The sequence below is a fragment of the Genypterus blacodes genome, unplaced genomic scaffold (genome assembly GCF_046128005.1).
Source record: "Genypterus blacodes isolate CSIRO-AG114 ecotype Tasmania unplaced genomic scaffold, CSIRO-AGI_Gbla_v1 ptg000156l_1, whole genome shotgun sequence".
Lineage (NCBI taxonomy): Eukaryota > Metazoa > Chordata > Actinopteri > Ophidiiformes > Ophidiidae > Genypterus > Genypterus blacodes.
In genome coordinates, this window is record NW_027466957.1 from 9,536,059 (window position 1) to 9,549,773 (window position 13,715).

At 42.1% G+C, this 13,715-nt stretch overlaps 1 protein-coding gene across 2 annotated transcripts; it reads right to left on the reverse strand.

Moving 5' to 3' along the window:
- Positions 1–6,198: 6,198 nt before the first annotated feature.
- LOC143013529 (deoxynucleoside triphosphate triphosphohydrolase SAMHD1-like) lies at positions 6,199–13,509 on the reverse strand. Of its 2 annotated transcripts, XM_076167196.1 has the most exons (15): positions 13,091–13,509; positions 12,885–12,957; positions 11,330–11,490; positions 10,903–11,018; positions 10,724–10,794; positions 8,755–8,919; positions 8,576–8,676; positions 8,362–8,470; positions 8,187–8,278; positions 7,977–8,092; positions 7,678–7,823; positions 7,502–7,585; positions 7,235–7,339; positions 6,969–7,106; positions 6,199–6,740 (listed from the first exon to the last, which is right to left on the reverse strand). In XM_076167196.1, exons 1-15 carry the CDS (start codon positions 13,099–13,101, stop codon positions 6,726–6,728), a joined length of 1,503 nt encoding a protein of 500 aa, XP_076023311.1. In that variant the 5' UTR covers positions 13,102–13,509; the 3' UTR covers positions 6,199–6,725. The 2 variants fall into 2 exon arrangements, with proteins under 2 accessions (XP_076023311.1, XP_076023312.1); XM_076167197.1 differs by lacking the exons at positions 6,199–6,740; positions 6,969–7,106; positions 7,235–7,339 and having other exon boundaries at positions 7,502–7,588.
- Positions 13,510–13,715: the final 206 nt, after the last annotated feature.

The following is a 13,715-nucleotide window of genomic DNA, read 5'->3' on the forward strand; positions in this document are numbered from 1 at the left end:
GGGGATGGGGGTCAGGGGCATCAAAGTGGCAGGATCACTGCAGACTCACCCAGCAATCCTACCATGGGGGTCTGGAGCCGCAGCGTCTCACCCCCTAATGAGAGGCCATGACACGCACACATACACACACAGTTTGACCCCTCAGGACCAGCTGGAAAAGAGAGTCAGACATGCCTGTCCCAGCTCCACCTCCTCCTCTGCGCCTGCTCCATTCCTCTCCCAAACTCCACGCATTCCAGTCGCAGCGCAGCGGCTGCTGGGACAGCTCGCCGTCACCACTGGCCCGTGTGTGTCAGGGCTTGAATGCTCACCTCAGGAACTATACTTTAATCCAAAGAGGGAATGGGAGGGGAGGGGGGGGAGGAGAGAGAGAGAGACTTCAGAACTTCATATCTGATAACACTCATTAGGTCAGGTGGGTCGTGTAGTGCCTGAATAAAATCTCCATCTTATCAAGTTACATCATCAAATTAAATCTAGGGTCTTTTTTTCTTAAAACTCAAGAAAATCTGCCAGCACAGCAGCATCATTTATTTTCTCAGTACAAATTACACTTACTTAGCATCATCATTTCTACCCGTTTCCAATACAAGTCAGTTGTAAAATGTCATTTTTCAGATTCTACATTTGTGATCTGCCCTTTTCTGCGTTGAGACGGAAACATATCTCCTAAATAATGTATCCTTTATAGATAGATAGATAGATAGATAGATAGATAGATAGATAGACAGACAGACAGATAGATAGATAGATAGATAGATAGATAGATAGATAGATAGATAGATAGACAGACAGACAGATAGATAGATAGATAGATAGATAGATAGATAGATAGATAGATAGATAGATAGATAGATAGACAGACAGACAGATAGATAGACAGACAGATAGATAGATAGATAGATAGATAGATAGATAGATAGATAGATAGATAGATAGACAGACAGACAGATAGATAGATAGATAGATAGATAGAGCAGATAGAGCAGATATGACAATAAACTCTTGAACTTGATATCTGAAAATGAATAAACAAAAAACAAATACATGCCTATCTGTCAATCAGCACAAGTGATGGGAAGTGACAAACACACTGAGAGGCATGAAGAGGGGGATGGTGTCTGGAGGGAGGGAGAAAGGAAAGGGAGGGGGGGGCGACATTCTGCCAGAAAGGCAAGTGCAGCAGGAGGGTGAATGAGGGGTGCAGGGTCGAGGGAAGAGGCACCTTGCAACAGCTGGTCTCAATTATCCGCGAAGGGGCTGGTGAGTGTACAGGAGCATGTGTAAGTGTATATGTGTGTGTGTGTGAGTGTGTGTGCGTTCGCAGGGGGAAGGCTGAGACCACTGGCGCCAGGAGGGGAGCAACAGGTCAGGGAGGATGAAGATTATAAAAATACTAGCAGCCAGTTGGCCTTGGTCCGGCCTGAGCACTGTGGGTGTGTATGTGTGTGTGTATGTGTGCGTGTGTGGTGCCTTGCCTGAGAGAGAGCAAGCATGGTGAATCAGTGCCACAGGATGTAACACTGAGAGAGAGAGAGAGAGAGAGAGAGAGAGAGAGAGAGAGAGAGAGAGAGAGAGAGAGAGAGAATGTGTGTATGTGAGAGTGGTGCGTTTCATACATCCTGTGAGATGACCTTCCTGGTTTAACAACAGGGGTGCATCCCATGTTTATATTAATTATAGGTGAGTCCAGAAAAGTCACTATTTAAAATATATATAAACCACACACACAACAGACACACAGACACAGACACACACAGACACAGAGACACGCACGCGCACACGCGCACACACACACACACACACACACACACACACACACACACACACACACACACACACACACACACACAGCTACTATAATTCATATGTGTACTGTCTGCATAGTTTTACATGCAAAGAGGCCCTTCAGTCAACAATAAATACACAATTAATGTTGTGTTAAGGGAAATAATTAACACGAGTGATTAAAAGAAATAAACCCATGAATTAAGTGTTGAATCTAAAGAAATCGGTTGTTAAATAAAGGGGATCAGTGGCGATTGGACAACTTGCTGAAGAAACAGCGGTGTGTGGCTCCCTCTAGTGTTCAACAGGCGTAACATCATGAGGCCGAATAGAGAAAGCGTTATTCTTCATTCTTTCAAACGTCATTTCCCATCCACCACGAGAAAAAAACCCTGATAGAATCCCTTTTCAGGGAGAAAAGCATTACTAATTAATAGACACATTATATGAATAGAAATAAAATATGCTAATCACAGTCAGAGAAATGAAAATATGAAAGGTAAAATCAAATAAACTCAACCCTCTGATAGAATTGGGGAAATATTCCATGTAACATTCACTAGTATATGTTTAAAGTCCCACTATCTGAACTCGAGAGCATACTTTTCAATGCTGGTCAAAGTCTTTATATTTGTTTGACCTGTGTTGTGTATAGACTGCAGGTGACGCCCTAAGCAAACTGCATTGCGGATAAGACTTAGTTTATACTAGAGAGCGTCTGATATGCTGGCAAGGCCAATGCTGTAGTCAATTTGATGTGTGCTACATGCTGCGTGTGTGCGTGTGGTAAGCTGTGTAAGTATTCATTTTTGTTGCTGCTCCACTTGCGCACCTGAGGGCACTGGAGGTAATTTTTCAGGTAGTCTATAAGGGAGAGTCACAGGTGAACGGTGACGGCCGGGCAATTAGGAACTAGGAAGCTTACAGTTTACAACCGTACTGGTGCGGATGTGGTTTTGGCTTGGTCCTGTTGTTTGTTAGTGGTTTTGTTTGTTTTACATTACGAGCTCGACTTTATATTCAGTGCGCCCGGTGCTTTTGGGTAAAACTTTCTTCAATCTAAATCAAATTAAACTGTCAAACGCATATCAAATGGCGGACCTCATTCTTGCATCATGACGCGTAGGAAATGCCTTCAAATTCCTTCCTTGAAGTGGCCTTTCTTTGTTGTTCGATTGCCACTACAGTTAGATTTGTATTAGTGAACATGTAGACAGACGAAAAGAAAACATGTTCACAGTCTCTATTCATTACATTACGATCATTTGGCGGACGCTTTTATCCAAAGCGACTTACATTACATTATATTACCACCCTTCGCAGAGGGGGGAGCACTTGAGGGTTCGGTGCCTTGCTCAGGGGCACCTCGGCAGGGACTCGAACCGGCAACCCTCCGAATCTTAAGCGGAAGCTCTACCCACTCGACTACTGCCTCCTATATTCTCTCTATATTCGACTGATTTTGTCTTGCAGCTATACATTATTTGGGTAGTACACAATAAAACCTTAATACTCTGAATAAAATGAAGGAACCTCCTTGTGCAGAAGCCGCACCTCTACCCATTTCTTTTTAGAATGTAATTAGTAACAATATTGTAAGGTAGCAAGTCCTCACCACATCCGGTGTGGGGAAGTGGTGGTTTAACAGATTCCAATCTGTCAGTGCCAAACTTTATTTTTGGCACGACTCATACAGACTTTTCTTTCAATATCTCCTCGATGCCATTCAGTGTTTAAATCTATCTTTTCAATCAGTGCCTCAAAGGCATTGGGCAATGTGCTGGGGAGTGCCAAATATATTGTCTTGTCAAATGCCAAAACACTCCAGCTACTTGTGTTTAATGTGTGGATCAGCTGTTTCCAAGCTGACTTTGTTGTGGTGGTTCCTGTTCTGTCTGTTTTGCAGCATCATGAGTGACACTTTTGTCACTTTTGTCATTATTACAGATACTCAATTTGTGTTTTGTTTGTGTTCATGAAGTTTCTGTTAGTGCTGGTAATATGGCAGAAGTTCTTACCTTCCACTTCCTATCTGGACGTGCTTTGGGGGTGAACATCTTATCAAATGGGAAAATGGGAAAAGGGCACATGTCCTGATATGGAGGAATACAGAGAATGTTGTATCACAACACTTACAAATCAATTTAAAAAAAGACAAACATTTCCTCTCCATTCTCACTCTTCGCCAGTGTTTCTCTCACCAAGGTCATGGCACAGACCAGCGATCTGCACACAGAGGATGTTCCTGGAAGAGATGAGGAGTTCTGACTGCCTCTCATTCAGAGCCTTCACAAGCTCACCTGCAAGGTAAATGTGGTAGCGCCATCTACTGTTGTATTGAAGGTATTGGTTGTATTTTGTTTAAAGGCAGAAAATGAAATGTGAATTTAAAGATGTGTAAAGCGTTCCCCCCATGTTTTGAAATTTTGGTTGAAGTTAATCTGAACAGATTTCGTCATTATTGTAATAATTACTAATGAGCATTTGCAATGTTCGGGGAAAATGGTTTTGCATGGACCTAGTCATCATCATCATCATCATCTATACATTAAATTATGAGATATGATACATCTTGTTAGTGTAATGAGAGAGTGTGTGTATATGTTCACCAATACAAGGTATCACAAATTAAGGACATTCTTTCAATGCTTGTCTTGATGAGCAATACTGTCTTTATATTTTGTGACCTGTGCTGTGTCTAGACTGCAGGTGGCGCCCTAAGCAAGTGGCGTATAAGACAGCAACAGCATGATGCATTAGATCAGGGGTGTCAAAGTAAAATACACAGAGGGCCATAAAACTACATTTGCTACAAGTCGAGGGCCGGACTGGTTCAATGTTTATTAAAACATATTGAAATGATTGCACATAGCCTATTGAACCAAGACCTCACACAGTGTATATTATTGAATCATTTAATGAATCAAGCAATATTTTCTTATGGCTCTGTCAGTAATTTCAACAGAAACATTTTTCAACAGGCAAACAGCAACCAAGTAAATTTCCTTCAAAAACAAAATATGTTCCTTAACAAGATAACAAGATAACAAGATAAATGCAGAAATGAAATTGCATGCATTATGAACCCAAAATGCATTATTGTACTGCTCTATGATCCTCACCAATCACTGCTTTCAAATAGTAAAATGAGAAAATAGTAACAAATGTAAACATTTAACTGAATTAAAAACTGAAAATATGTTAACGCTCTGTGATGCTCACTTGTCTGAGGCTGAGCCTGAAACTTGGTGGTGTTTCATCTTTTGTACAATTTCATCAATGTTTGGGGTCAGGCTCTGAGTTGAGGAAATCCTCAGGATTGAATGAAGGTGTTCATCAGTAAGCCGGCTCCTATGTGATGTTTTGTTAAGCTTCATCAAAGAGAACAGTTGTTCACACAGGTATGTGCTGCCAAACAGAGAGCGTCTGAGCCGCTTGGATGCGCAGCTGGGGCATTGTGTCGGGGATGAAACATGCAAACTCAGCAGCGCCCACTCTCTCATATTTTTCCTTCAGTGCGTCATCACACTGGAGCTCAATCAACTCCATTTGTAGGTTTGGTGGTGCGCTTTCCATGTCAACTGCAGAAGGATTGCTGAGCAGTTCAAACCTGCTTTTTTGGGCTTCAAAGTCAGCAAATCGGCGTCGGAAGTCGGCGGCAAGTACGCTGAGTTTATCAGCAAACTGTGCACTCGGGAAAACAGCGGTTGAGAGCTTCTCTTTCATGGTCTGGCAGCTCGGAAAGTGGCTCAAGTTTTCTTTCCGCATCTGCGTCTCCCACAGACTCTTGAGTTTAAACGCTTGAGTTTAAACGCCCTCACTGTACTGAACATGTCAGAGATGATGCGCCCCCGTCCCTGCAGCTGCAGGTTCATTACATTAAGATGGCTCGTGATGTCGCACAGAAACGCTTTCGCTCGCGGTGCATTGTGGGGAATGTAGTGTTACGCTGGTGCGTGCAAAACACCAGCGGGCAGCCGCGGGCCGGTTCTAATAGTAATTACATATCATCCCGGGGGCCATAGATAATTCATTTGCGGGCCGGATCTGGCCCGCGGGCCTTGAGTTTGACATATGTGCATTAGATGGATCAATTTAAACAGTTCAAGTCCCTGCTGAGGTGCCCCTGAGCAAGGCACCAAACCCGTCTGCCAAATGATCGTAATGTAATGTAATCTCCACTTTGGTGATTTTGTATAATGTTCCATCAAAAATATATTTCTTTTGTACACAGGGAAAATAGTGCAACAGTCAACCGCAATTTAACCAAATTGGTACGTTTTGGTAGCAGAACATTATCAATGATGTAACAAAAACCACAGCCAGTGATGAGGATAGGTTGTTGGAAACACAAGTACAATAAATAAAGCAGCACACACACACCAAACTACCTGAAAAACCTCAAACACGTACATGGGCCAAATAAGTTTATTAACATTTAACATAAACTTGTGTAAAAACCAAACCAAAGCCCCCGATTAAATACTCATTTTAAATGCCTGACTACCACCACCAGTATCATGAAACTACTCAAAGTATATGCACACAACTCCTTAGAACATTATTAAAACCTGAGAAGAACTCTTTGTTGAACATGATTGTTGGATGAATATTATAATTTGATATTATATTATGAGATATGAAACACCTTGATTCCAACATGGTACAAACAAGGACTTAAAATGAGAAAGACAGAGGAGGAACTGAGTAAGATAACTGCGATTTCAAACAAAAACAAAGATCTATTTTGTGTATTTAAAAACACACAATATAAAAAAGGCCCTGAAGTAGTAAAGTATAGTTATGCACCCCTTGTATTTATTTATTATTATTTATTTGTCATGTAATTTCTTTTTGAGGTAAAACCCACCTTTACCTTCTCAGGAAAACATTTATCTGGTAGAAAAATAGATGTTTTCACTCAAACTGCCACCAGCTCAGCTGTCTCCATCCTGTGTGAGAAAAGAAATGAATTAGACCAGCAGATTTGTGTTTTACGTCGCCCAGAGCAGCAGTAGTGACAGCTGTGTAGAGTTTGAGATATTTGAGATAATTGTAACTTTGGAATTGCTAGTTCCCTGCTCATGGGCCGATTCTGGACTTAACACAGCAACTTTTACTTTCCCAAATAACCATTGAGGGCCTGTAAATTACTATACACACATGTATATATAAATTACCTGATGATTTGAGGAATTCATGTTGCTGCACCACTGCACAAAATGCTTCTTGGCTGCCTCCAGGCTCTTGGGGTCTCTCTTCTTGCAGTAGAACCTGATCACCTCCTCAATGTAGCATTTTGGGAGAAACCTAGAAACCTGAAACAAAGCCATGAATGTAACACTAATGACATGAGCAGAGACAGAAAGGCATCTGTGACAGAGTCTGTGTGTGGGATACACACACACACACACATATATACATGTACATATATACATATATATACCTGTTCCTGCGGGATCTGATAGGCTGTGGTGAGAGCATTCTTGCAGTAGAAGTGCACTTTGTCTATTGGGTTCTTTTCCTTCATTCCATAGTTGAACACAACAACCTAAAGACGGAGGAGGAGACAAAGATGCCTGTTTATATATTCATCTAGGTACAGGAGCAGGTAGAAGGGAAAAGCTTCAACGACTAAAACTGAATATGGAATCATTGCAATGATCAGAAAATGGACTTCATAAGAATCAAAGCAATTCAACTCAAACCTTACACTAACTACAAAGTCCTCCGGTTGCAGCTGGACCTCACCCTGAGGGAAGGATTTAGCCAAATCAGCTTCCCACTTCTCAATCGTCTACTTTGGGAGGAAAGAGCATAAGAGAAGGATGGGGGGTGGGGCTAAAATCCTTTTTGACAGAAAACATCAAGACAAAGACAAACACACACCTGGGTGACAGTCATGGGTTCTTTCGCCTGAGTCTCGCCCAGACACTTGTAGAGGCGTCGATGGACGATGTTTTGCAGAATTTGCTTGGCCTCAGCCATGTCAGGTTCCTCGGAAGGCGAGTGGAGAATTTGTTCAAACACATGATCTGCAGGATGAAGAGAGGCTGATCACCATCCAGCTCACAAAGACATTCTGTGATTTTCACAATTTACAGTATAAATAATCACAGCAGAGGCACACAAACACATATCCTCCACTATAGGCAGAACAGAAAACAGACAAATGTCTCAAAGTAGACCTGTCAGCTTGATGTAGGCCTCCATGTCATCAATGGCTGTGGAGAGAGAGAACATCTTCCCCCGGGAGCCTTTAATCTGGATGAATTGATCTGCTTTTAAAAAAGCCTCTGTGATCCTGGATGAGCAAACCCACCACATGGTCAGTGTTCATCATACTACACAGTGAATGATGCATCAGGCACACATATGCAGCATGGAGAGGGACTCACATGAACTCTATGATGTTGCCCACTTTGTGCTGGTAGGCTCTTCTGTGGAGGCAGTTCCTTGTGTAGAACATGTCGTACAGATTGCCCACCTCCTGTTGAGACAATCCCCTTTAGTTACTTTATTCACATCTGAATTAATTGACTGAATCCTACAGCAGAAATGAATCTTCAGCACCTTGTCTCTGGTGCAGATTTGATTCTGACCGTCCACATTAATCACTCTGGCAAACATGAGGGAGCGTCGGTAGTCAAAGTTATTCTGGATCCCCAAGTAGTGGCAGTCTCTAAGAAAGGAGAAGCACAAAACAGAATGGTACAGAAAATGCTGAATCTTGTTTATGAATATTGTAATTGTGTTGGGGCCAATGTCGGGGATCAATAAGCTTTACCTGGCAAAGTAGTCCCACTTATCCACATCAATGCCACTTCTTCTGTTGGCCACTATTTCATAGAGGAAGGTTTTTTCCTCTGGACGGCCTTTATATGGCCACTGTGGAGATGAGGGCAAAAAAAATGAGATTGGCTGGTGTAGCTGCTGACTAACTGATGTCATGTTGGTATGACTGACCGGTACCTTCTTCCTCCTAGATGAGGAGGTGTCCATGGGTCCAGCGATCTGCTCCTTGATGAAGTCCAGATCCTCCGGGAGCACCAAGCCATGCTGCTCCATCACCGGCTTCAGGTTGTTATCCTCCACCAAGTAGTCAAACATGTTGATAGAGGCCTGCTCATGCTGTAACAACCAGAAACGTTAGTATGGGGACATGGCCCTTTACAAACACAAAATGAAACCAAAATGACTAACAGGACAAACAGAAGGAGCTTAGACAGGCTCTCTTATCTCTCACGTTTCTGCGTCAACAGGTCTGCGGTCATAAGTTTCAGAGTGACATGTTGCCTACTTGCTCTTTTATAGATATACACTACTCACAAAAAGTTAGGGATATTTGACTTTCGGGGGAAATTTCAGGATGAACCTAAAATGCACTATAACCGTTACAGGTGAACTTAATGTGACCTTCTCTAAACTATTGAATGCACATGTCCAAATGTTCAATGTTTCAGTACTTTTTGCACAACTTGCTGTTCTCTAACAAGGAGCTTAACGGTAAAATTCACAACATGTGTTTGATCCATGAATCGACCAATATGTCCTGGTTCAATCAGAATTGGTATTTAAACAGTCCTCCTCATCATGCTGTTCACATTTTGACATCATGAGACCAAGACGACACCTAACAACTGATCAACAGTACTTCGCCATTGCGAGGCTTCAACAGGATGTTCTCAGACGGAAGTGGCCACTGAGCTTAGAGTGTCACAGAGTGTCATCAGCAGGTTGCAATAGAGATACAGAGAGACTGGAAGAGTCACAGAAAGGCATAGAAGTGGACGTCCTTTAGCCACATCCCACACTGATGATGCTTCATTGTCAACAGTGCCCTGCGAACCCGGAGGATGGATGCCACTCAACTCCAGGCACATTTAAGGGTGGTGAGAGGCACCCAAGTGTCACGTCAGACCATTCGAAACCGTTTACATCAGCGTGGTCTGTGTGCTAGACGACCTGCAAGGGTACCTGACCACACCACCAGGCACAGGCGTCGTCTGGCATGGGCCATGGAGCATTTACGCTAGACGAGGGACCAGTGGGCCTTAGTGCTGTTCTCTGATGAAAGTCGATTCACCTTGAGCAGAAATGATGGCCGCCAAAGATGTTGGGGACGTCAAGGAGAGCGCTATGCATCAGCCACTGTTGTCACCAGACAACCCTTTGTTTGTACAAAGGGTTTGCACATTTATTGGTCGATTCATGGATCAAACACATGTTGTGAATTTTACCGTTAAGCTCCTTGTTAGAGAACAGCAAGTTGTGCAAAAAGTACTGAAACATTGAACAGTTGGACATGTGCATTCAATAGTTTAGAGAAGGTCCCATTAAGTTCACCTGTAAAGGTTATAGTGCATTTTAGGTTCATCCTGAAATTTCACCCGAAAGCCAAATATCCCTAACTTTTTGTGAGTAGTGTATTTGTATTAGTGTACATGTAGACAAAAAGAAAACATGTTCACAGTCTATATTCTGTATTCTCTCTATATTTAACTGATTTTGTCTTGCAACATTATTTGGGTAGCACACAATAAAACCTTAATACTTTGAATAAAATGACGGAGCCTCCTTGTGCAGAAGTGGCACCTCTACCCATTTCTTTTTAGAGTTTAATTTGTAACAGTATGGTAAGGTAGAGTCCAATCCGTCAGTGCCAAACTTCATTTTTGGCACGACTCATACAGACTTTTCCTTCAATTTCTCCTTGATGCCATAAAGTGTTCAAGTCAAGTCAAGTCACTTTCTATAACCCGATATCACATACAATATCTCATAGGCCCAAAGCTCCGGCTTTTCGATCAGTGCCTCAAAGGCATTGGGCAATGTGCTGCGAAGTGCCAAATATATGTTATGATATATATAAAAAAAAATGAACAAACACTGTCCAAGTTTCTGTTTGTGCTGGTAATATGGCAGACGTTCTTACCTTCCATTTCTTATCTGGACGTGCTTTGGGGATGAAACTCTTATCAAACATATGGGAAAAGGGCCCATGTCCTGATATGGAGGGATACAGAGAATTGTGTTTCATATCACTTAGAAATACATTTAAAAAAAAACAATGACAAAATTTCCATTCTCACTTGTCACCAGTGTTTCACTCACCAAGGTCATGGCACAGACCAGCGATCTGCACACAGAGGATGTCCCTGTGATCGATATCGAGTTCTGGCTGCCTCTTTTGCAGAGCCTTCACAAGCTCACCTGCAAGGTGCCCCACCCTGCACCAGCACAAAGCACAACAAAAGTCCCATAACTGGAACAGTTCTGAAACAAATGTAAATGTAATCCGACCATACTTGTGACTTGGATATACTGTATATCAAAACATCTGGTGAAATTTTCATGTCAATAGCACCTTAAGAAATATATTTACTGAGAAAAATGGTGACGTGTTCAATACTTATTTGTCCCGACATATACCACATTACTGTGACCATGGGACCTTTATTGCAAACAGATTCCTGTGATTTAGTCCACGAATAACCATTGTAAACACACACTTTCATACAGAGAGTGTGTGAATAAATACCCAATGCTGTGCTCAAAGCGGTTGTGTGAGGCTCCAGGAAAGACAAAAGAAGCTCCTCCAAGCTGCTTGATGTAGCGAAGTCTTTGGAACTGTGGCGTGTCTATGATTTTGATGAGAAGTTGGTGGAACGCCACATGACCATGGATGGGATCATTAAACACCTGGCAGCACAAAGGAGACAAAACAGACACAGTCACCTCAACACACTCAATGTATAAGTCACTACCAGTGGGAAGAAACGAAAACAGTTTACATTTTGTGGTGACATGTTCACTTTCCCATCTTGTGTGGGTGTGAAGTTTCAGTCACTGACCCTGAAATCTTTTGTTTGCACCAAGAAACACTGTTTATGGTACAAGCTCCTGGAAACTCTCATATCACAATAGATAGTCTATTGCCCATGCGAGATGAGATCTGTGTGAGGAGATGAATGTTGTTGCTGCACTGAAACAAAAGAGACTGAGAACTACCAAGAGGCAATTCTCTTATGAGGCTCCAGATGAATCCCTAACAGATGCCATGAAAAAAATGGAGGTGACCTTTTTCAATGCAGTTGTAGATATGACCATTGCATCATTGAGGGAGAGAACAGAGAGGATAAGTGATGTTGCCAATAACTTCGATGTGCTCATCAACTTTCCCAATCTGCCTCCAGATGAAGTAAAAAAACAAACCAAAGAACTGTGCAATACATTGACCTGTGGAGACCAGTCAGACATAGATGAGCAACAACTGGTAGTGGAGATGCAGTCATTTCCCACCTGGCCAAAACCCAAAATGACTATCATGGAACTTTTCTTTGAGGAAAAACAACTCAAGGAGATCTATCCCAACATCTGGGTAGCACTCAGAATAGCTGCGACCATCCCAGTCACTGTGGCATCAGCTGAGAGAAGCTTCTCCAAGCTTAAGCTCATAAAAAACTATTTAAGGTCCACAATGTCTCAAGAGCGCCTAAATGGACTTGCACTTATAAGTATTAATCAAGAAGTGTCCAGGCAGCTGTCGTTTGATGCGACTATTGGCGGCCAGGCGTGTACAGTTTTAAGTATTTGTTGTTATGGTAAAGTTATTTTGTTAGTTAAGAGACTTTCTTTTTTGCACACTGTTTGTGTTATGTGTGAATAATGTTAATGACCACCAGAGTTTACAAGAAATCTAGATTTGTATTAGTTTTGTTTTTCAATTTTTAATATCATACATGACTCCACATAATTTGACATAATTTCAGTTTGCACAAAACAATTGCACTGCACTCTACTTTGCACTGTTATTTATTTATCTATTTATCATTCTTTGTTAAGTTTTTATAGGTTGTGTGACGTGTTATTAATATAAATACAAAAAAGGAAAAAATATTTATTTGTGTGTCATTGCTGGTTTGAATGAGGGGGCGGGGGGCGAGGGGGCTCCAATTTACACTTTCGCCCAGGGCTCCAAATCACCCAGGGCCAGCCCTGGATAGACTGATAGCCTTCACACCACCTTCACAATTTAGCATGAGGATATCGATAAAATATAACCAAAATCAATGCATGTGGGCTCCATGTTTCACCTTGTATGACTCCATTCCAACCTGCCAGAGCTTCCTGAGACTGTGGAGGATTTGTAGGCGAACACCGAGACACCTGAAGAGAAAAGTGAGCAATGGTGAAAAAGAGACACAAAGTTCAGGAGCTGCAGTTTCTCCTTCTTATTTATGTCGCTGTGTTACACTTTGACACCTCAACATCATCCTGGATAAAGCGGGGACACACTCACTCTATGCCCATCTTCTCCAGCTCAGCATGCCCCAGGTAACGAAGCCCGACGCCGGTGATTTTTTGCCTCTAGATTAGACAGTGTTTTTTTTTTTTTTTTTAACTATTAACAGTTTGCATATTACATTGACATACACGCGACCAGTTGTGTTGTTGTTGTTAGCCAGGTTAGCACACAAAAATAAGTCCAAATATGAGATTTAGACATAGTTAAGTCAAAACAGGCATACTATGAAAACGTATGTATCAACCAATAATTTAAAATCTAAGCTCTAAATTTATCCTCCCATGTTCTGAGTCCTTCTACTCGCAGGTACTGGCACGTTTCTTCCACTCCCCATCGCATGTAGTCTAGCTGCCCACCGACCACCGACACTTTCTTTTCCGGTGTTTTGAAGCCGCCATTGGCAGTGTGGCTAATGGTCGCTCCCGAGTGTGCATGTTGCTCCGAGGAGTGGACAAATATTAGCAGACGACGAGCAGAAAGGAAAACTGCGGGCTTCGTGTCTTTGGTTTCATATTTGGTTTCGTATTTGGTTTCATATTTGGTTTCATATTCGTGTAATAGGTTTCAGCTGATGTCAGCGGCGCGGTGAAAAATGCCGGGGTTTTGTTTCTCTCCACCC